The sequence below is a fragment of the Ostrea edulis genome, chromosome 8, assembly GCF_947568905.1.
Source record: "Ostrea edulis chromosome 8, xbOstEdul1.1, whole genome shotgun sequence".
NCBI classification, from domain to species: Eukaryota; Metazoa; Mollusca; class Bivalvia; order Ostreida; family Ostreidae; genus Ostrea; species Ostrea edulis.
This window is the reverse complement of record NC_079171.1, coordinates 13,829,319-13,853,411: the sequence shown is the minus strand read 5'-3', so window position 1 is coordinate 13,853,411 and position 24,093 is coordinate 13,829,319. Positions and strand designations below refer to the sequence as shown.

The window sequence follows — 24,093 nt, the reverse complement described above, 5'->3', positions numbered from 1 at the left end:
TGTCATCAGGTGATATTCATTTGCTAAAAAAGCGATCATTTGTACCACGTATGCAACACTATGTTGAGGTTACTATTCCACAGTAAAAGTTACTTTCGAATGTCAAGAGGTACCTACCAGGTAACATGCTTGTATTTGCTACCACTACCTGAATATATTCAAACAACTGGACCAATTCCAAATGTTGAAAAAGATGTTCTAATGTTTTTATGGTTCATGGGTATGTAAAATTAGAGGAATTCTCATTTGCTTGCAAATATTTGTAACATGTAAAATTAAACTTGCTTGTTTTATGAAGTAAAATGTCCTATTACCGGGTTTCAGAAGTATTAGCATTATAGACTTAAACGTTATCATTGCAGGTAACCTTGAGAGTATAAAATCCATGTCAGACCGATTTAATGTCTCAAAAAGTTCTTTTCACAAATCCATGAAAAGAACAGGATCTGCACTAGTTAAAATTATGCCAAATACTATCAGGAACGATTCCCGCCGCCATCTTGTCGGTGACTCTAATAAACGAAAACTCGCGTTGGTAATTCTACCGTGAATGTGGTTGGCCTGCAGAATTGGTAACCAATAAATGTTACCAATGGTAAACATTAGTACCAATGTTTTGCCAATGGTAAATTGCACCACCAATATCAACCAATGGGAGAATTGTGAACGCACCCATTCTCTAAGTCGGTGTGACGTCACAGTCCGAAATAAAAACAGCCGCCATGACAGTTGGGGTAAAGGCCGGGTAATCGCTAGCGTCAAAACAACAATTGCCTGTTAAATGGTCTGTTCGTGTTTATTTCTGACCTTTTTACCATTGTTTGTGAATATTATTTTTACAATGTATCAGTACCAAGAAAACTTGCCACCTGAGGCCAAATTGAGATACAAACGAAAGCTGGAGACAACAGGTATTACGCAGTGTCCCTACAAGGAGCCCGCGGACAGGTGGTGCAACGATCCAAAACAATGGCCGCCCACTACGTATAAAGATGTTTATCACTATCTCATCAAATCTCCACGTAAGTGTTTATTTAAAAATTAATAATTTTTGCTGCAATTTTTTTTTAACTTTAGCGATAAGGAAAATTGTTCGTAAAGATGTTAAATTATGGCTGAGTTACCTGTAGCTATTCCACCTGAAATTTAAAACAAAAAATTGTGTGTAAAACCCACTCGTTTCTATTGAAGAATAGCTAAACTTAGTTAAAAATAACTGAATTTTCATTGGTCATTGCTGAGTAAATATGCAAATCATTACTTATTATGAACGTTTCTAAGCAGGTTTGGGATCAAAGAGAGATATCTCAATTTTGTTTTGAAACTAATATACTCAGATTAAGGAGCAAAGAGTTACCTGTCCTTACTGTATAGTCCTTTTCAATAGATGGTCATGCAGCAGTGTAGGAATGGTCCAATTTTGTTGATTCTAAATGAAAAATATTTTAAATCTTTCGATTATTTTTTATTATACATATATGAATTGACTGTCTAAAATAAAATCTTACCCCAGGTAACAAGTATAATAAAATTATTTCACTGATACTGCCAGTGCATTACCTCCTATGATGAACAAAGTCCCGTCTTTTCTGTCTGTATTGAGCTCTCTTTCTGTCAACTCAAAGACGCTGCTCTCCTTCCTCTCTTTATCATCCCAATACAGCACCTAAAGCAGAGATGTGAATATAAGTATGTGTTCTTATCTTGGATAATTCTGAAGATAAAATCATATCCTTTAAAAATGAATTATTTTTACAATTATTGGAGATTTTAAATGATAAATAATGATAAAATTTGATAAAAATAAAAGTTATATTGTACTAAAGATTAACATACTGGAAATATTTAAAGAAACAAAACAATGCATGCATACAAACGTAGTACACTTGCAGTAAAAAAAAATTGATATTAATATCAAATACGTCCATGATGATATGGTGGTTTGCAAGTATTTATGATACATGGTACATTTACTAAAAATGAAAGCCATACACCATGTCATCAATGGAACAAATATGTTTAAGAGAAATGAATATTAAAAGATGCTATGGATCAGGTTAAATATATATGTACTTATGTTATACATATACATTAAACTGTTTTCAAAATGAAAACTAAAAGTATTATGTGAGGTGATGCAGCTTTGATTTAAGTAAATTATGATAGTGTATGAAAGGTGTATTAAATGGAACCTTTCAACAATTTTTGTACTAATTACTTTAAACACTCCATTGTGGAAACTTAAAATCTTTCCTTCCCATTCAATGTTTTCACCATTGTCATCCATCCATGTAAGAATTATTTCTTTATTAATTAGTTCTTTTGAGGTCACTTGGTTTCCATCACATACATCCACTTCTGACTTCCTTATATTTAAAAGCATTAAAAGATTGTCTTTCAACTTGATAAAATCAAAGGTCTTTCCTTTAGAAGAGAAATTTAATAAATGTTTATGATCTTTGCTTATATTAAAAATTTTCTTGTATATATTGATTTGAGTTTTTAATGCACACAGTTTTTCTTTCTTTGTCTTCAGTTTTTCCAATTCTTTGTTGATGGTGTCTTCATTTTCCCATAATCCATATGTTTGCAAGTTTTCAATCGCTTTATCTAGTTCTTTAGTCCGTTTGTCCTTCTTCCTCCTTGTTTTCTCCTCTCTTTGTTTTAATAAATATAAATGCTTTTTGAATAATTGTTCTTTTCTCTTCTTTTCTAGTTCCATAGATTTTCTATTTTCTTTCCTTGAACTGTCAATGATACATTTCTTCTCGCTTTCATTTTTTTCAGCTAGCCACTCATTAGTTTTATTTCCATTAAAAATAATTTGACTCTCCATATTATTTACATTTGAATTGGGTGCAACATGTAATTTAAAATCTAATTGGCCCATTATTCTTTCCACAGATATATTGTTTGAAGTACAGGACAAACATTCTTTTAAAACTTCACAATTTACATTAAAATACTTCCCACCTGTCAAAAATTCACTAAACAGTTTCTGTACTTTGTCCTTTAAAACACAAGAAAACTTTTTCAAAAATACACATGTAAGATCATCATTAAAAGACATTTCAAATAAAAATTCTGCAGTCTCATCATTAAAGAGTGGCCCATAAAAAAATCTTAATTCATGATTCATTGCAAGAGAAGGATTTTCATAAAATGAGTTTAAAAGGAATAAAAGTCTCTGAAAGACAGTGTCCATCTTTAAAATATCCCCACTTTCTGAAACTTTTACCAAATATGGTTCTGTAATAATTTTACACAAAATTCCAAGAGCTTTTAGAATTGTTAAAATAACCTTGTTTTGCAAAGATAAAACAATAAAATTCTGAATAAAAGTATATGAACTTTTCAAAGCCATAAGATATTGTAAAACAAGTTTGTGCATAAAAAAAGTACCAGCAGCATTGTAAAAAGACAAATTGAATCTGTTCCCTCTAAAATTCATGAGAGGGATTCTGTCAACACCATGACTTTTCATAAAAACACTGGAGATATTTGGATCACCAGTCCCATCTTTAAAAAATAATTTCGAAACACACCTTAAAACAAACATTGTAAATGGCTCTTTACATGAACTTGTATAACCATCAAATTTTACATCAAGTTCTTTTTCTATATTAAAAATTTCTTGCACACAAACATCAGAAAATTGTAAAAGTGGATGCATGGCACATTTAAAAGAATGAACATCATGTGAAACTTCTTTGGATAAAATATTATTAACTTTCTGCTCAGTAACACTTCTATCAGTCATAAAACATGAAACTGTGTTTAAAATATTGTCCCCATTTCCAATGTCAGATAAAATCTCTTTCACAGCACTCACATACGTTTCTCCCTTACCATCACACACCTCTCTCACACCTGCAGTAAAAAGTTTTTCCCCTGTGTTAAATTGTACACCATAAAAATGTCTCCCTTTTTTTGTTGTTGCATCTCTATGCATTGTGGTATTTTCAGATTTACAAAGTTCTTCATTAACATGATTTCTAGCAACAACACCCATTTCACTTGTTAAAACTGCTGCTGTACTTTTACATGGAAGATTCTGAACATGAATATTAAAAATTTCTAAAACTGCTTCTATAATAGGTGAAATATGTTGCAACCCAATATTTCTGCTACGAAAAATATAATAAAGATTTCGCAATTTAAAATTGTAGGGCTTACCCTTTGTACAGTCTTTAAAATCAACATTTTTATTCACAGTAATAACATTTTCATCAGATATACAATTTTCTTTTTCAGATAATAAATCATCTATATCTGCTTTCAAATCTTGAATGTAGGATTGGAGAGTATTGCACTGTACAGATTTGTCTTTTGTCTCTTTCTGTTTAACCAAAAAATCAACCTTGTCTTGCAATTTCTTTATTTTTTCTGAATATCTTTTCATTTTTCTATTTGTATTTCTAATTTTGATGTTCTTAATTCTATCTCTCAGCATTTTGTTTTCTCTTTGTAAATGTTTGATGGTTATATTCTGTGATGTTTCAAGCTTCAAAGATGTACAGTTGTTGATGGGTGAACACGATTCCAAGGCTGACGACACAGTGGCAGATGAAGTCAGTTTTGTGGGTGATGTTACAGATGTAGTTGTTGATGGAGTAAAATCCATGGGAGATCCAGCGTCTTTCTTTGTTGACTTTGATTTTGGTAGTTCAAACACTTTTCTTTCGTATTCTCTGAGTCTTTCCTTATTTGCATATTTCTTTAATTTATCAGACTCCCTTACAATTTTCTGTATCTTCCTAAGTAAGCTTATGCGACACATATGTTTAGTTTCAACATTTAGGGTGTTACAAATGTTTCTTTGTATAGTCCTGATATAATTGGAGGTGCCCTCATGTTTTTTAAATATTTTATATACATCCGAATATGTCAAAGACATAGCTGTAATTTTTATTATCAACTGTGACAAGAAACGTGATGTTAGATTTTACCATATGCTGTGATAAAAGAAAATTACAATGCACATGAAGACAATTGCACATGTACACAAATACAAAACATTTACACACATAGTACACATGAAGATACAGATATACACATAAATGACCGACATATAACATACAATGTATGATACTTTAAAATAGTTATATTTACCTTATTTGGTAAAATCTTTCACAATGTCAGAGTCTTGTCAATTGTATGCCTTCTCTGCAAACTTTGCTGTAAATATTTTATCTAAAATAAATAAATCATAATATGTTATACATTGGACCTAATGTGTTGCACTATGGAGCACCAAATGAACAAAAACTCAAATAATTGAAGATATCTTTAATTATTTGTAGATATCTTCAATTCATTTCATGTGTGCAACAATTCAATTAAATTCAATGCTAAGAAGGGACATAACTCCCACAATATTTTCCACTCTGACACAGGTTCGGTATATTTATCCATGAGTATGGCAAACATATGACCAAAATGAACTGAACAAAACTGCACAATCATTTTATATGATATAAAATATACTGTAATGAGCTACCTTACAGGGGCATGGACACGGTTTAAGATGAAAATTTTATTTTTCCATTTCTAATGTTTACAATGCTTTACTAAAGTATCTCAAATGGTCAACCAGAATTTGAATATGATTTGTTATGTTGCAAGGTGAAGATAACGAACAGTGATCAATCTCATAACTCCTACAAGCAATACAAAATAGATAGTTGGGCAAACACGGACCCCTGGACACACAAGTGAGAAATATCACTCACAACTCTTTGTTTTAGATATATGTAAATAAACAAGGCCTGTGCCATGTTTTTATTTACAAATATAGATTGCTTAATACAAATATTATGTTTAAAACAAAATAAGATGTATTAATCACTAGAAACTATTCTATTGTGTTTGGAATTTACTTGTAAATTGAACAAAATCTGTGTTAACCAAAACTTTTCCTAGTATTTAACCTTTGTAAACAACATATCACAAGCCTTGTTTACATGTACCTCCACAACTGACATTCAAAGTTTTGCTGACCATATATAAATACCTTAGTTAAGTATTCTAAACAATCAATATGGAAAACTAAAATTTGAAATTTCCCATGCCCCTGTAAGAGCTGGATAAGACCTTGGTATTATTCAGTATACACTGTTTTACACACCAGGGGTGTTATCATGAAGGGAACATTCAGTAATATCATATTTCATATCAGTTATAACTGTAAATCATTTTCATTATGATTGACTCTTTTTAGAAACAGATTATAAGCAAGGGCATGTAATTTTTCTAAGTAGCATGACTGTATAACACATTCTTATTACAAATTAAACATCGTGACAAAAAGTGCAACACTTTTCATTTCTTCAACACCAACAATTATCAACATAGGCATAATGCAAATTAATTACAAGTAATTAATTATGATTAATGCACTGTTTTCAGTTTGAAAAATGTAAAAATACATACATCTAATAGATGACCTACCACCCTATCATCCAACATAATTTCCTTTAATATGCGTGTTGCATAAGTTGATTTATATCATTTAAACACTGAAATGCCATACACGTTCTTAGAAACAATATAACAGAGATCAGTGCATTGTCATATATGATAAATGGTACATACAACAAATATTCCAGCTCGACTTGTCGAAACGCACGATATCGTTGTCAATATGGCCAACGGGTGCCTTCCCGTTGATACTATTTTTAGCTTTAAATGGCGTTAGGTGGAATAGCTATTACCTGCAGTGCATGCACACAGGTCACGTGCTAGCTCAATGGCGCGACTTAAAGATATTTGGGAATATATTTCAATATACAGCTGGGAATTTTTCTAATGCTCAAGAGGATGTGTACAAAAAGGCATTAAAAGCATATTTCAAAATACATGAATATTTTTTATCATTACAACCTAGCATGAAAACATCCCTTCATGTCTTTGATCACACAATCAAGCCAATTTTACTCTATGGCAGTGAGATTTGGGGAATTTTTAATCGCCCTCCTTTTTTCAATCACAATGATATCTCCTTAGAACATATTTTATTTTCCAATTTAGGGCCCTCAAGGGGCAACATGAAAATACATACAAATGATGTACATATACAAGTAAAGAAAGAAGTGATTACATAACACATAGTTATATACAAATACAGTGTCATATATTGTTCAAAATAAATTTTCCAGTCATATTTAGAATGGATGGTTCTTCAGAACATACATAGTATGTAAATGAATTTTTGTTCATCATTGAGTTTGGTAAAAAAAAAAATTAACTCTTTTTTCTATAGCACCACAAAAAGATTTTCTTTCATCAGCAAACTTTTCACATTTAATCAAAAAATGAATCTCATCACCTAATGAAACGGAGTTGCATTTGTTACATATTCATTCATTCCTAGTAATTCCAAAATATCTACCAACTTCAATGAATAATTTATGAGCTGATATCCGTAACTTACAAATAGATCTTCTAATATCAAAATTTTTAATTTTATTAAGATAGTTCTCAAAACCATAGAGCTCCTTAAGTTTAAAATAAGTTTCCCATCAATTAATTTATTTCGATTATTGTACCAGGTTTCAGTGTATTTATCACAGAGTAATTTTTTTTACAATTTTCTTAAATCTATACTGACTAAAATCTCTTAACGGATATCCAATTTTAACATATTCTAAAGCTTTTTAACTCACCTGAGCTGAAAGCTCAAGTGAGCTTTTCTGATCACCCGAATTCCGGCGTCTGTCCGTCTGTCCGTCTGTAAACTTTTCACATTTTCAACTTCTTCTTAACAACCACTGGGCCAATTTCAACCAAAGTTGGCACAAAACATCCTTAGGTAAAGGGAATTCTAAATTGTTAAAATAAAGGGCCAGGCCACCTTCCAAGGGGAGATAATCAAGAAAAGGTAAAAATAGGGTAGGGTCATTAAAAAATCTTCTCAAGAACCACTGGGCCAGAAAAGATGAAATTTATATGAAAGCTTCCTTCTATAATGCAGATTCTAAATTGTTAAAATCATGACCCCCGGGGGTCAGATGGGGCCACAATAGGGGATCAAAGTTTTACATACAAATATATAGGGAAAATCTTTAAAAATCTTCTTCTCAAGAACCACTGAGACAGAAAAGCTGAGATTTATATGAAAGCTTTCTTATATAATGCAGATTCTAAATTGTTAAAATCATGGCCCCCGGGAGTCGGATGGGGCCACAATAGGGGATCAAAGTTTTACATACAAATATATAGGGAAATCTTTAAAAATCTTCTTCTCAAAAACCACTGAGCCAGAAAAGCTGAGATTTATATGAAAGCTTTCTGATATAGTGCACATTCTAAATTGTTAAAATAATGGCCCCCGGGGGTCGGATGGGGTCAAAATAGGGGATCAAAATTATACATACAAATATATAGGGAAAATCTTTAAAAATCTTCTTCCCAAGAACGACTGAGCCAGAAAAGCTGAGATTTATATGAAAGCTTCCTGATATAGTACAGATTCTAAATTGTTAAAATCATGGACCCCGGGGATTGGATGGGGCCTCAAGGGGGCCTCAAAGTTTTACATACAAATTTATAGGAAAAATCTTTTAAAATCTTCTTCTCAAGAACCACTGAGCCAGAAAAGCTGAGGTTTATATGAAAGCTTCCTGATATAGTGCAGATTATAAATTGCTAAGATCATGGCCCCCGGGGGTCAGATGGGGCCACAATAGGGGGTCAAAGTTTTACATACAAATATATAGGAAAATTCTTTAAAAATCTTCTTCCCAGAACCACTAAGCCAGAAAAGCTGAGATTTATATGAAAGCTTTCTGATATAGTGCAGATTCAGGTTTGTTAAAATCATGCCCCCCCCCCCCTGGGGTAGGATGGGGCCACAATAGGGGATCAAAGTTTTACATACAAATATATAGGGAAAATCTTTAAAAATCTTCTTCTCAAGAACCATTGGGCCAAAGAAGTTCACATTTACATGAAAGCTTTCTGACATAGTGTAGATTCAAGTTTGCAAAAACCATGGCCTCCAGGGGAAGGTTTGGGGCCATAATAGGGACTACGGTTTTACATGCAAATAGATATGGAAAATCTTCTGATATGGACCAAGGTGACTCAGGTGAGCGATGCGGCCCATGGGCCTCTTGTTCTACTAGTGAGTACCATGACAGTTTGTTGTTGAAATGTAAAGATTTACTACATAGATAAGCATCCTTAAGTAGTTTAATAGCTTGTCTACGAGAAAACCATGCAAAATGTGATGGAAGCAAGGTTGTCGGATCAACAACATATTTTGAGTGTAATAAAGTACATCAATATCAAATACTTTGGCATATTTTTTTCGGGGGTTTAGTCATTGGATAGGAATTTGCAGCCATGTTACTAAAAATAGCACTTTTGTTCTGACAAAAGGTTAAAATTATGTATATTTTAACCTTTCTATTTAAAAATTCTAACAGGTTATTAAAAATGGATTTTTAATAATTGACACAGTTTGTAAAACAACTGGATATACATATTCATATTGTTTAGTGGGACTCTAAAATTTTACTTCCGTTTAAGTGCACAAAGGTCACAAATTTGGCACGATTCCAGATTTTGATAAATTGCAGAAAATGATAATTTTTGAATCAACTAGTTGTCAAAAAGTAACGCTTTGATTTATTCAAAATTACTTCCATCTTATAGAAAAGAAGTATATTTACGATATATCAAAAATCTGTCTTTGGACTCTCGATTATAGTAAATATATCAATACTTCAAGTTGGGCATTTTTTCTTGCTTTTTATTCTGGTAGCCACCTAAACCTGTTTGCCATGCATGGTCCTTGTGATCTGATTAAGTCTTATATAATTTTATGATTTCACATCAGATGACCAGAAGTATATATCAATAATTTTTTGTTGCTATGGGTCCTCGTTCAAAATTTGAAAAAATAACGTTTTTAAAAAAATAATATGCATCTTATGAATAGTTGTAATTTAACAAAATTGATATTTGTGTACTTTTAAAATGCAATTTTTAAAAAACAAATTTCATGCCAATTTATATTATGCTATATATAATAAATTCTTTATTTAGACAGGATAGCACGATTAGTACAAATGACTAGTTTACATTGTGGTCATACAGAGACTTAAATATACCACAAGCAATTGGATCATATTTCTTCATAGATTTGCTTTTCCCTATGGATACAATAAGGATAAATCTATTTTTTTTTTTAAATCTAACTGGTTATTGAAAACATTCTGAAAATATCAAACTCAATCGCAAAAACTAAGCCAGACAGCAATGTAACTTTTGAAAAGTTGTATGAGAGTCACAATGTTGATATTCTAAAACAAATAAAATTTTTGCCATTGTAACATTTAGACCAATTTAAAGACTGACGTGGTTTAAGTTCAAAGATAAAACTTGTATGAAGACAAAACTTAATAAATATCCAGAGTATAATACCCCAAATCTTTATCTTTTCCTCGGGACAGTTAACACGTCAAATGAAGTTGTCTGGTACAATATATTAGATAAAAAGTACTTTGTGGTCAGAAATTTTTAGATGTCATCAAACTTTAACAAATGAAGTACCCAGAAAAAAATTTGACCAGCAACCCTTAAACAATTAAATAACATGCTTAATATGTACATATAAACAAGAGTTGTCAGATGACTGTACCTAACCGTTTGTTCAAAAGGTTAAAAGTTTTTGAAAAATAGGGTGAAGTCCAAGGTCGACGTTGACAGTTCTGGTAACAAAAGAAATGACATCTATGTTTGAAACATCAAAGATCTATCACTCTTGGTTCAAAAGATATAACCAAGATAAAGGTTTTGAACAGTAAGTCAAAGTTCAAGGCAAAGGTCGTTAGGTCAAACCAAAACAAAGGTCTCTTCATGAGACATCTATATATGTAAAATGTCAAAGCCTTATCCCTATTGGTTCAAAAGACATAGCCCAGGTTGAAGTTGTTTTTTTTAAAAATAGGTTAAGGTCACAAGGTCGAAAGTCTTGGTACCACATCAAAGGTCTCTTCATGGGGAATCAATAAGGGATATATCAAAACCCTACCCCCCCCCCCTGGTTTAGAAGATATAACCCAGGTTAAAGTGTTTCCTTAAAGTGGCGCCGACGCCAACACTGGGGTCATTACAATACATGTAGCTCTGCGGATAGTCGTCCCGGTGAGGTAAAAGGAATGTGAATGTTCTTTTTATTGTCTTTCTTTTGTTTTTTATTCTTACATGTAGTGTATTATTCTACATTCTAAATCCACGCGAAAGAGTTCGAAGCAGCCATATTCAATACCGGAAATTAATGATTACAAACATTATATTGAGAGGAAAGGGTGGTTAATGGTAAAATGCTCTTAGATAGTGAATGATCTTGTTAAAATCATAAAATAATCAATAATGTTGAATATATCTAAATACAGAAATATTCTTTGCATTGGCACTCCACTCCTAACACCATTACACGTACAAATGACATATAGCTTAAATACTAACTGACAGTAATCACATAAATTGCCGAAGATGAAAGTCAGATAATAATAACGTCTGAATTCGCACTTAAGTAAAGAAGTTCGCTTGTAATAATTGGAAATATAATTTGTAATGAAATGTACTGTTTATACCTGACACGACTGGTATAGTCTGTCCTGTCTAAACACACACATTGTAGATAGGTGGAGAGGCCCCGTAGTTGACACTTATCACCAGGGCGGAGGGTGTGGGTGGGTGACAAATTTTTATAGAACCCCCCAACCTCCCTAAAAAATTAATTTTAACACAACCCGAAGCTCAAAATCCTTGATAATGATAATAATGGTGTGTGTGTGGGGGGGGGGGGGGGTTCCAAGGATTTAATTCATCAGTTAAAGCTTCCATTTCAATTGTTAATTGATTGCCATAAAAAAGTAGAGGGGGGGGCTGATTTAGCTAAAGAGACCTGGCTCCGGGGCCATAAAACTTAGCTAGCTCACTTTTGAGACCAAAATCTGAGATCGTCTCAGATTTCGGTCTCAGCCTCATATTTGGTGTGTCATAACAATTTCTCATCTCAGTCTCTGATTTCTAGTTTAGTCTCACTTTTGAGCTCAGAAAGTTAGATCGCTAAAAAGGTGTCTAACTCCGTAATTTTTTTCTCAATTCCAATATGGCTTCCGCAATTCTCCAATTGAATTGGTACAACACCATCCATAGCAAAAGGAAAGCACTCGGTTCCAGATATTTCAGGACAAGTGCAATCCTCTAGAGGACTAGGAAGAGGACAACGTTTTATTTTATGAATTGTTGACTTGGTGTCCAATGAGGCAGAGACAGAAGGAGCACAATTGTTCCCTCCTCCCAAAAGTATTTCTTGAAATGACCCAATGCAAGGGCTTGTCACGACGGAAAAATTAGTATCTTGTTACCAATGAAATAAACAATGCACATTAAAACTCTTAACACAACCCCCCACCCCCACCCCCACCCCCACACCCCAGTATATTTTTTCGCGTCAGAATAATCCACATCGTAAAGTATGTACAGTGCACAGTATTTCGAAATATGATTGCATTATAATATAAATTACATTGATAGCTTGATCATCTGATAGAAATAAATAAATAAACAGTGAGAATGAGGTGCTTAAGTGCGTCACAATGAACATGACGCACTACAAGGTTAGTATGACGTCAGCATTACTGTAGATAATAATTCCGATATTTTATGTTAGGCGGATCTTTGTGTTTTTCAATGAGAAACAAGTGTTCTATGAAATCAATGCATCCAATCTTAATAACTCTTGAATTTCTACAATGTATCTTCAATATCGCTATATTTTTTCCCCATTAGAACACAGCGCGATAGGGGGGGGGGGGGATAATCGTATCATAACACATATGAAAATCAATAATATCAATCTGACTTTGGTTTTGGGACATATATTTTCTATAAAATAATTTCTTATTGTGGTATTTATTTCCTTACAATATTTTTTTTCATGAATTGATTGTTTTCCTGTTTTGGAAAACTTTGAAGATAAAACAATATTATGTCATCAATTTTATGACAAACAAAGTAATGTGTAACTTTTGTTGCGTTTACGACGATAGGTGATATCGTTTTCAGCCATAGCGTTTAAATCAGATTAAAGATGAAACCACGTAATTAGGTAAAAAACGTAAAATCTGACGTAACAATAAAAAAGAAAAAACAACAAAGTATTTTGTTTGTAGGCCTACTGGATTTTTTTAATATTCCATGCATTATGCAATATTTAGTGGGCTTGGCATTGCAAAAAATAAAATGTAAACAAAACATCCCATAATTCAACTCATTTCCTGCTCAGTTTCCATGGTTTTGGTCTCAGTATCTGTCTCAAGTTAGAAAATGCTAAATGAGCTAAAACTAGCTTTATGGCACACCAAAAGTGAGACGGTCTAAGTTGAGTTTAGAAAGTGAGATTTTTTTTATAATCTCAAAAGTGAGCTAGCTAAGTTTTATGGCCCCGGAGCCTGATCGAAATAATCTTCGGTTTCCCTGTCAGATAAATGATTTTCCCATTTTTTCCCCGATCAATTTCTAATGATGAACAAAGTATAGTGACGATCCAAACTCTACCTACATCAATGACTTTAAGAAACTACATTTAACATAAACATATACCTAATACCATCAGTTTACAATATCTATATATTTGTTGTTGGTAAAATAGAGAAAGGTGTAAATTTTTGCATGTTGAATCGTAACCTATGATTAAACATTGAGTATGTCTTACTGTTACATTGAGCACTGAAGAAGAAAGATACCGAGCAAACTGTTACAGTATACATTCTTAATTGAGAACACGTTATGCATTTTTATTTCACAATTTTGTTATTCTGTCCTGTCCTCATTACTTAGTGCATATATGTAAACTAATAACAATTTTTTTTTCATCAATCATGATGGTAAATACATTTTGCAAATTCGGGGGGGGGGGGGCTGCACAAGCTCCTCACATGCTCCATCTGGACTGACTATAGATGCATATTTTCTTTGATTTCCTCCATATAACATCTAAGCATTCTCGGTTAATGCATGAATTATCAAGGAAAGAACACTTTCAATTCTTCAATGACAAAATGCCTATGCACTGGTAGATCTACTAGTTTGCAATATAACAGGACGAAGTACCGGATACTTTTTAAACCCTGCCAATATTTAGAAATTTCTGGATTACATTCACAGATACTGTTATGTCTTTCACTGATATCACATAAACATGATGTACAAATTCTCAAATCCCATTTCAAGTTGGAATCATAACATTCCATAATATTGCTATCATTTTGTACCTTCTACGTATGAAGAGTGGATCAAAGGGGAGGTAATTCCAGCAACAGGTCAATTTCATTAAAAGACCCCTTTTTCATATAAAATAGTAGATTACTGGGATTTATTTATTAGAAAATGTTAAATCTATAAATAAAATTAAATTTCCAAACAATTTATGCATCTAATATCACAAATTTTAAATCTTTATCTTTTAAAAGATAATTTTAAATGCTTAAAAATATTCATTTTTGTCAGTTTTTAAATTTTAATTGCAAATGAACGGCCAAAAGTCCAAAGTACAATTTTTTATATTTTACAGACAAGGATTTGATATCAAAGTATTATACACTTTTAAAGAAATTTAAGCGTTACTTTTGCAGCATCACCTATTTCAAAATTGACCATATAACACAAAATGAAAAACGTTTGGCAAAATGCCAAATTACAGGCTCCATGTAATCTCTATTATGGACACTTATGATGTCAAACATGATTTCTCCATAAGTGGTTTACATGGAAATATCATAAAAAATCCATTCTTTTCATAAGCCTTCAGAATTGATTTGCATTTTTGAAAAAATAAAACCCTAATATTTAAGGATTTTTCTTGTGTTCAAAGACTAATCCACGTGTAAATACAGAATGCGCTGTTACTAAAAATAGAAACGACCTATCAATAAATTGACCTCAAATTATAATTATTCCAACCATATACTCCAATGATATAAATTATTAGAAATGATATTGATGACCACCATTTCCTTCATGTTTATATATTTGCATGGTTTTCTCGTAGATAAGCTCTTAAATTCATTTTGATTTTTACTCTAAATTAAAATGTTAAAACCTCCATGTGAAATTTTGTAAATTTATTCTAGGTCTTCATAGAAAAAGATCAAACTTTGCAACACTATCCAAACTTGGCAGGTTTCCACTACATTTTGATGTAGTGAAAAATATAATAAAATATGTAAACAGATTAGATTATGCACCCATTGTAAACATGACATGTTGACTTGATACCAATGCACCGTCCCGTGGTATCTTTTGCATTACAGTCAATCATATGTACTTGTACTACGTGCCTTTTACTATTATTATATGTCATTGCATATATTGTTATTATTTTCTTTCTGTGTGCATTTCTGACTGTTTTGCATTAGGATACACGGTGGTACTTACATATATATTACTTCAAGTAATGTCTCATGTTATGTACATTGTCTAAGCCCATACTACTATGCACTCATTATAAACATGACATGTTGACCTAGTACCAATGCACCGTCCCGTGGTATCTTTTGCATCACAGTAGAGTATTATTCATATGTACTTATACTACTTTTACTATTATTACATGTAGTGTTGTTATGTGCATATATATATATTTTATTTTATTTTTTCTGTGTGTATTTCTGACTGTTTTGCATTAGGATACACGGTGGTACTTACATGTAATAGAAATAAGTATTATCATGTTCAAAATGTCTCATGTATGAGCATTGCTCATACTAATAGTGCATATTTTGCTCTTGTTTTGTTCTTGCTTTTTATCATAATTTTTTAGCTCACCTAAGCTAAAAGCTCAAGTGAGCTTTTCTGATCACCCGTATTCCGGCGTCCGTCCGTCTGTAAACTTTTAACATTTTTGACTTCTTCTCAAAAACCACTGGGCCAATTTCAACCAAAGTTGGCACAAAGCATCCTTAGGTAAAGGGAATTCTAAATTGCTAAAATAAAGGGCCAGGCCACCTTCCAAGGGGAGATAATCAAGAAAATATAAAAATAGGGTAGGGTCATTAAAAAAATTTCTTCTCAAGAACCACTGAGCCAGAAAAGCTGAGATTTATATGAAAGCTTCCTGATATAGTGCAGATTTTAAATTGTTAAAATCATGGCCCCCGGGGGTCGGATGGGGCCACAATAGGGGATCAAAGTTTTACATACAAATATATAGGAAAAATCTTCTTCTCAAGAACCATTGGGCCAAAGAAGTTTACATTTACATGAAAGCTTTCTGACATAGTGTAGATTTAAGGTTGCAAAAACTATGGCCTCCAGGGGTAAGTTGGGGCCATAACAAGGACTAAAGTTTTACATGCAAATATATATATATATGGACCAAGATGACTCAGGTGAGCGATGTGGCCCATGGGCCTCTTGTTTTAAATAAACATTGCACATTGAAATGTTAACAATCATGTATGCTGTATGCTCGAGAGGGCCCTAATTTGGAAATAAATCATATTATATTCTATTCTATAGAATAGAGTTATCCGTCTATATCAAAAAGGTGTCAAAATAGCAGCAGTCATTTTGAGATAAACATTTTAGTCACTCTTTCTCTCTCTTTATTCGCATATACCTTACGTAAATCATTTGTTTTTGTAGGTATTTTCTCACCCGAGGCCATGGAAAATTACAGATCCTTAGAGGCACACACTTTCTTTGTGTCTGGCTGGGTTCAGACAGTCTACCATCTTAAGACAGATAGTGGGAATTTCATCCTTAAAGCTGATGTGAGACCGTCATGGAGGGTCACAGAGGAACCTCACCACCCCTGGGTTGCAGTTAGAAAGGATGGTCAAGTGATAGCTGCTCACTGTGATTGTATGGCAGGGTAAGTAAATAAAACTAAAACACTTAGGCATATGCACTTTACAGCTCCTTTATACATATATAAAGTCTAAATGGATGTGGGTTTCTTTGTTTATTTTGAAATTATTTTCATAAGTGTTTCAATATTCAAGTTTGGGGAACCTTAGGATATAGAAGTAATTTAATATGTTATATTTAGAATTCATAATTTTTTGTAATAATATATTATGATTGTAATGACAATATGATCAACATCTGATGATAATGTCAAGTATTATTTAGTAAAAGAAAGTAAATTTTTCAGACTTGGGGAGACATGTTCTCACATTGGAGCTACTAGCTTTAAAATGGAGGCAGCTGTGAGGCTTGGTTACACATCGGCAACATGTACCGACATACCCTGCGAGTGGAACCAGTGCTTTACAAAGAACGTCAAGGCTGCAAGAATATCAGCAATTAATTTCTACAAACAGTCTGCCAAAGAGAAACTGAAGTCATCACAACAGAAAGGAAAGCCATTACCTCAACCATCAACAGTGTCTGACCAAATGAAATTTCTTGATGGGCTCAGTGCATTAAAGACAAACTCCGTTGGACTCAGTACTTTCAAGGAGCATTGTGAACCCTTTATTGGACTCGGTCCTAAACCTAATACAAACAAACAACTGCCACCCAGTCTACATGAGTTGTTTAAAGAAGACAATACAAGTCTTAGCCAGGAAAATCTTCTAGACCTGTGTGCCAGAACTGCAGTTACTGTAACGAAAGAGCGTATCGACTATGTGGAGGAAGTGACCAGGAATCAATCCCTTTCCACTACATGGCATAATATGCGTGTTGGAAGGATAACAGCATCTGTGAGAGGGGAGATTATAACCAGGAAGGGACAGAATCCACCGATTTCTATTGTGAAGAAAATCTGTGTTCCACAAAACAGACCCTTGAGAGTGCCAGCCATAGAATGGGGAAACGAACATGAAGAATATGCTTTTAAGTTATACACCTTCATTCATCATCAAGCTGAAGGACAACTTAAGGAACCACCCTCAGGCCATATTTATCTGGCACCAGAAGTAAAAATGAACCACATTGATGGAACTACGACAAAAGTAGGACTTTGTATCCATCCTGAAAAGACATTCATAGGAGCCTCACCAGATGGAATGACTGAGTGCAGCTGTTGTGGGAAAGGAGTTCTTGAAATCAAGTGTCCATACAAGTACAGGGACACAGGTCTGGACTCTGTCATTTCATTGGACAAGTCCTTTTGCTTGAGTGATACATATGCATTGAAAGCAAACCATAAGTATTTTGCACAAGTGTAGCTGCAGATATATGTGTGTGATGTTGACTATGCGGACTTTATGATATGGACCCCTATCGACTGTGTCATAACAAGAATAGAGCGTGACCCCACTTTCATTTCTGAAATGATGCAGAAGCTGGAGACCTTCTGGACATACCACATTCTACCAGAACTGCTAACAAGGAAACTGGAGAATAATAGGAGTGGAACTACCCCCAGTGCCACAAAACCTTCCAACACTAATAGATTTTGCATTTGTAATGCAACAAGTGACACCAACTCTGATATGGTAGGATGTGATAAATGTGACCAGTGGTTCCACATTTCTTGTCTGAAACTTAAACGCCTGCCATGTACCAAGACTTGGTATTGCAAGGAATGCCGATTGTCAATGAAAAATCAGTGAGTTCATGGTTGAAGCAAATGGTCGTGCCAATGTGATAAATTGACATTTGTGTCAATTTGTATTGACATGTATTGAAATGTAAATATTGTAAATACCAAAAGCAAAGTTCGGATAACTATAATTAATGACTTTCATATCAAGACAGAAGACAAAAGCTTCCTTTCACCAACTTAATAAAATATGGAGGACTAGTAACATCAGCGAAAAGACAAAGATCAGACTATACCAGAGCAAGGTCCTATCAGTCTTGCTGTATGGTGCAGAATGTTGGAGACTAACGCAAAAAGATAATAAAAGGCTGTCCGGATTCCACACAAAATGTCTAAGGAAAATATGCAAGATCTACTGGCCCAGGAAAATATCAAACAAAGATCTATATAAAAGAACAGGGCAGAAAGATCTAATCACAATGATTAAACAAAGACAGTTTAGATGGATTGGCCATGTCATCAGAAAAGGAAACGAATCCATCACGAAAACAGCACTTAAATGGACTCCAGCAGAAGGAAAGAGAAGCAGAGGAAGACCTAGAGAGACATGGAGAAGGACTATAGAAAGTGATATAAAGAAGATGGGAAAAACCTGGAAGGAAGTAGAAAAGATGGCTATGAATAGAAACAAATGGAGGGATCTGGTATCAGCCTTATGTGCCACCGGGCACGAAGAGGATAGGAAAAAGGAATATCAAGGCATAATTAATTTAAACTATTTATTTGAATTTCTTATTTATTCATAATCATCATTCATGTTGCAATTAATTTATTCAAGATTGAAAAATTATGTTTTGCCATTGTCACAATCATTGAATTATTCATGAAAGAAATTAAAAATTGAAAAAAATAATGGTCTTGTCTCTGTCACACAATCACATGAATTACTCTTGAAAAACAATGCTTGGTTCCAGATTGGTGAGGGCAGCACACACAGTTAAAATTTTGTCACAGCTGGCATAGGTTGCATCCAACTTCTCATTCTTTAAGCTTTGAATACAGCGAATAGGAAGAGTACCTTTCAGGATGCTAAATCTGTTTTTCATACATCCTATTACCCGCTCAATGTGTATTCTCACAGATGAAACTTTCCTTGAGATTTCCACTTCTCTAGCAAACAGCTGTTTTTTCCGTTTAGTGAAAGCCGGAGTAATTAACTCTGCACTGCACTGTGCAGCAAAGTCATCAGCAAGGGCAAATCCTCTGTCTGCTAAAATTTGGTCTCCTGGAGAATGTAACTGTGAGTCAATAAATCCAGAATTTCTAACTATTTCAATGTCTGATGCTCGTCCACCCCAGCATTTTGACAAAAAGTTTATTGCTCCGAGTGGGTTGCACGAAATGAAACACTTAATGGTAGTATGTCTCTTGTAATTACTGTAACACTGTGCACGGGCGAGGAAGTTCTTCGGTGCTTCAATAAAAATCTCAAAACAATCAATGATAGAAGTCAGTCGAGGAAACTTTGCCTCGAATACAGCTGGAATTGTTCTGTGAATTATCTCTCGGTCTAACCATCGAATTAAAAAGTCTAGCTTGGTATGCATTATATCCATCCACTTCCAAAAATAACCAACAGTCGTTGATTTTGGTATGCCTTTTGCATGAGCAAGAAATTCAAAAGTCAAACTAGTTCTAATTGTAATGGGGACCGTTACAGATGTTCCCCAAACTTCCCCCAATTAAAAAGTGATGTCCTTGTGAATCTATAGCAAAAATCATTTTATTTTAGCCTTGAATTACATGTAGTACGTTCAATATGGTCATTTCAGTACCAACAAATGAAAAAAAGCGTTGCACGTGTATGATTTTTGTTGATGCCGTGCAACAGGCATTTGTATCATATACCCACAGTATGAATTTCTTAACGTTTCCACCAAATATAAGGAAGTTATAGCGATTTTAAAATCGTCCAATCAGAATTCAGCACACGTGCATGCACGTTCTGAGCAGTAATTCTAACCACAGCAATTTGTAAGGAGTACCAAGACACATCTAAACCCCTAATATCAATAGAATTTGATGAGAAACGAAAACGTTATTGTCATTTAAAAATAAACATTTGAAAAACGTTGCACGCGCATGCGCGTGTGCGTTGGTATTTTTTTGTAACACCAATATGTCGATACACATATTGTCTACGTATGCTGTGAATATCATCTCATTCACTTCATAAATAAGATAGTTACAAACGTTTTAGTATTATCCAATCAAAATGAAGCGCACGTGCATGCACGTGCAAATGGGTAATTTTGACCATGCAAATCAGTTAAGGGTCTCAATATCTACCTATGATATGAATATCAAGCCATTTCAATGAACAACAAAAAAGTTAGACTGTATCCAAAGTTAGTGTACAAATTTTGTAATACACGCGCATGCGTGCGCGTGCAGACAAAATAACTATTATTTTTCATATCTACAAATGATATACTACCATACTATTTAGATTTCATATCGATCCCTTTAATATTCTGATTTTCCATTTTTTGTACCAAAATTGCAGTGCACGTTTGCGCGCGTGCATGCACGTGTGGACAAAATGACTATCACTATGCACATCTACTAACGCTATACTATCATCCTGAAAAGTTTCATATCGATCCCTTTTGTAGTTTCTGAGAACACTACCGGACAAAAAAGTACCGGAGAAAAAGAATAATAACTAGATGCGATCTCGTTGCGAGCAACGAGTTGGTCTTCTATCCAATTTTAGATGCGATGAGATAAGAATTTAACTGAGATTTTCGTTCATAAATAACGATACAAATATATTGTCTAGACGTACAATTTAGTTTCGGTAGTGTTTTACAAATATTGATCATTTAAGTGTTATAAATTAAAGACTCTCTGCCCCTATCGGAGAGTAATTAAAGGGGTCAGCCTTTTTTCGAGAAAAAAGTTAATAATGTTATTTACTGCGATACAAATTCGACTGATCAGGTGAGTTATGTCGCCCGGAGGCCTAAATTTGATATCATTCTAGATATATCTGGCAAAACTGAACAAATTTTGTTCTACATGTCCTATCAACATTTTCTTGAGAAATAAGTTATTGATTGCGACATTTATCAGACTGTTAAGGCGAGTCATAAGGCCCGTGGGCCTTTTTCTTGATATCTTTTGAAAGATCTTGCAAAACTGAACAACTTTTGTTCTACATGTCTTATGAAAAGATTCTCGAGAAAAAAGTTAGTAATTGTGACACTAATCAAACTGTTCAGGCGAGCCATGAGGCTCGTTCGCCTTTTTCATGATGTTGTTCGAAAGATCTTGTAAAGCTGAACAACTTTTGTTCTAGATGTCTTATTAAAAGTTTCTTGACAAAAATGTTATAAATTGCAACAATAACCCAACTGTTCAGGTGAGCCATGAGACCTGCAGGCCTATTTCTTAACATCGTTAGTTAACACTTGCTAAACTGAACAACTTTTGTTCTATATGTCTTGTCAAAAGTTTCCCGAGAAAAAAGTTATTAATGTTATTAATTGTGATATAAATTCGACTATTCAGGCGAGCCATGACGCTAGGAGGCCTATTTTTTTTATATCATTAGATAGATCTTGCAAAACTGAACAACTTTTATTCTACATGTCTTATCAAACGTTTCGTGAGAAAAAAGTTAATCATTGTAACAGAAATTCAATGGTTCAGACGAGCCATGAGGCCCATGGGCCCATTTCTTGATATGGCACGAAAGATTTCAATAAACTGAACATTTTTTGTTATATATGTCTAAACAAAATATTTACGAGTAAAAAGTTATGATTTAAAACGTGGAAAAAAATTGGGCACTTTTATAAACTCCATTTTCGACCCCTACCGAGCTTCCATACTAGGCACTTCCGGAAATTTTTAAAACCCAGGTGCACAACTACAACATGTCGTCTAACATCACTGAAAATTTCAGCACTCTAGCTTATGTCGTTTTTGAGTTTTTATCTGGACAAAATGGTCATCTGAAAATCGATAAAAGGGGAATAACTTCCAATCGGAAGTGATTTTTCAAAAATTGAAACGGCGGTACAAACTTCAAATGGCAACGCATCAACCCTGAAAATTTGAAGCAAATCGATCCAGACATATCCGAGAAATCTTCTGCACAAAATCGGTAAGGAGAAAAAAAAAGAACAATAACTAGATGCGATCTCGTTGCGAGCAACGAGTGGGTCTTCCGTCCAATTTTAGATGTGATGAGATAAGAATTTGACTGAGATTTTCGTTCATAAATAATGATACAAATATATTGTCTAAACGTACAATTTAGCTTCAGTAATGTTTTACAAATATTAATCCTTTAAGTGTTATAAATTAAAGACTCTCTGCCCCTCTCGGCCACTAATTAAAGAGGTCAGCCTTTTTTCGAGAAAAAAGTTAATAATGTTATTTACTGCGATACAAATTCGACTGATCAGGCGAGTCATGTCGCCCGGAGGCCTATTTTTTTTTTATATCATTCTAGATATATCTCGCATAACTGAACAAATTTTGCTCTACATGTCCTATCAAAATTTTCTTGAGAAAAAAGTTATTGATTGCGACATTTATCAGATTGTTAAGGCGAGTCATAAGGCCCATGGGCCTTTTTCTTGATGTCTCATTAAAAGTTTCTTGACTAAAATGTTATATATTGCAACAATAACCCAACTGTTTAGGTGAGCCATGAGACCCGCAGGCCTATTTCTTAACATCGTTAGTTAACGATTGCGAAACTGAACAACTTTTGTTCTACATGTCTTGTCAAAAGTTTGTCGAGAAAAGTTATTAATGTTATTAATTGCAATACAATTCGACTGTTCAGGCGAACCCTGATGCCCGGAAGCCTATTTTTAGATATCATTAGATAGAACTTGCAAAACTGAACAACTTTTATTCTACATCTCTTATCAAAAGTTTCGTGAGAAAAAAGTTAATCATTGTAACAGAAATTCAATTGTTCAGGCGAGCCATGAGGCCCATGGGCCCATTTCTTGATATGGCACGAAAGATCTCAATAAACTGTACAACTTTTGTTATATATGTCTAAACAAAATATTTACAAGTAAAAAGTTATGATTCAAAACGTGGAAAAAAATTGAACACTTTTTAAAACTCCATTTTCGACCCCTACCGAGCTTCCATACTAGGGACTTCCGGAAATTTTTAAAACCCAGGTGCACAACTACAACATGTCGTCTAACATCACTGAAAATTTCAGCACTCTAGCTTTTATCGTTTTTAAGTTTTTGTCTGGACAAAATGGTCATCTGAAAATCGATAAAAGGGGTATAACTTCCAATCGGAAGTGATTTTTCGAAAATTGAAACGGCGGTACAAACTTCAAATGGCAACGCATCAATCCTGAAAATTTGAAGCAAATCGATCCAGCCATCTCCGAGAAATCTTCTGCATAAAAATCGGTAAGGAGAAAAAAAAAGAATAATAATAATAACTAGATGCGATCTCGTTGCGAGCAACGAGTGGGTCTTTCGTCCAATTTTAGATGTGATGAGATAAGAATTTGACTGAGATTTTCGTTCATA

At 33.7% G+C, this 24,093-nt stretch overlaps 3 protein-coding genes across 3 annotated transcripts; 1 reads left to right on the top strand and 2 right to left on the bottom strand.

Moving 5' to 3' along the window:
- The first annotated feature begins 85 nt into the window (after positions 1-85).
- On the top strand, positions 86-18,194 carry LOC125660689 (uncharacterized). The gene is made up of 3 exons (XM_048892427.2): positions 86-1,022; positions 16,663-16,891; positions 17,174-18,194. Exons 1-3 carry the CDS (start codon positions 782-784, stop codon positions 18,192-18,194), a joined length of 1,491 nt encoding a protein of 496 aa, XP_048748384.2. The 5' UTR covers positions 86-781.
- On the bottom strand, positions 1,234-5,250 carry LOC125662868 (uncharacterized). The gene is made up of 3 exons (XM_056146948.1): positions 2,219-5,250; positions 1,561-1,666; positions 1,234-1,429 (listed from the first exon to the last, which is right to left on the bottom strand). Exons 1-3 carry the CDS (start codon positions 4,895-4,897, stop codon positions 1,392-1,394), a joined length of 2,823 nt encoding a protein of 940 aa, XP_056002923.1. The 5' UTR covers positions 4,898-5,250; the 3' UTR covers positions 1,234-1,391.
- A 1,261-nt stretch (positions 18,195-19,455) lies between the features above and the next one.
- LOC130049609 (uncharacterized) lies at positions 19,456-20,118 on the bottom strand. Its single transcript, XM_056147452.1, has one exon. It carries the CDS (start codon positions 20,116-20,118, stop codon positions 19,456-19,458), a length of 663 nt encoding a protein of 220 aa, XP_056003427.1.
- Between the last annotated feature and the right edge of the window lie 3,975 nt (positions 20,119-24,093).

Coding starts and splice junctions, on each gene's coding strand:
- LOC125662868 (XM_056146948.1), bottom strand. CDS start 4,897: ATGTCTTTGACATATTCGGATGTATATAAAATATTTAAAAAACATGAG. Junction 1,667..2,218: donor TCCACAATGGAGTGTTTAAA/GTAATTAGTACA, acceptor TCTCTGCTTTAG/GTGCTGTATTGGGATGATAA. Junction 1,430..1,560: donor GACTTTGTTCATCATAGGAG/GTAATGCACTGG, acceptor TTTTTCATTTAG/AATCAACAAAATTGGACCAT.
- LOC125660689 (XM_048892427.2), top strand. CDS start 782: ATGGTCTGTTCGTGTTTATTTCTGACCTTTTTACCATTGTTTGTGAAT. Junction 1,023..16,662: donor CTATCTCATCAAATCTCCAC/GTAAGTGTTTAT, acceptor TTGTTTTTGTAG/GTATTTTCTCACCCGAGGCC. Junction 16,892..17,173: donor CACTGTGATTGTATGGCAGG/GTAAGTAAATAA, acceptor TAAATTTTTCAG/ACTTGGGGAGACATGTTCTC.
- LOC130049609 (XM_056147452.1), bottom strand. CDS start 20,118: ATGCATACCAAGCTAGACTTTTTAATTCGATGGTTAGACCGAGAGATA.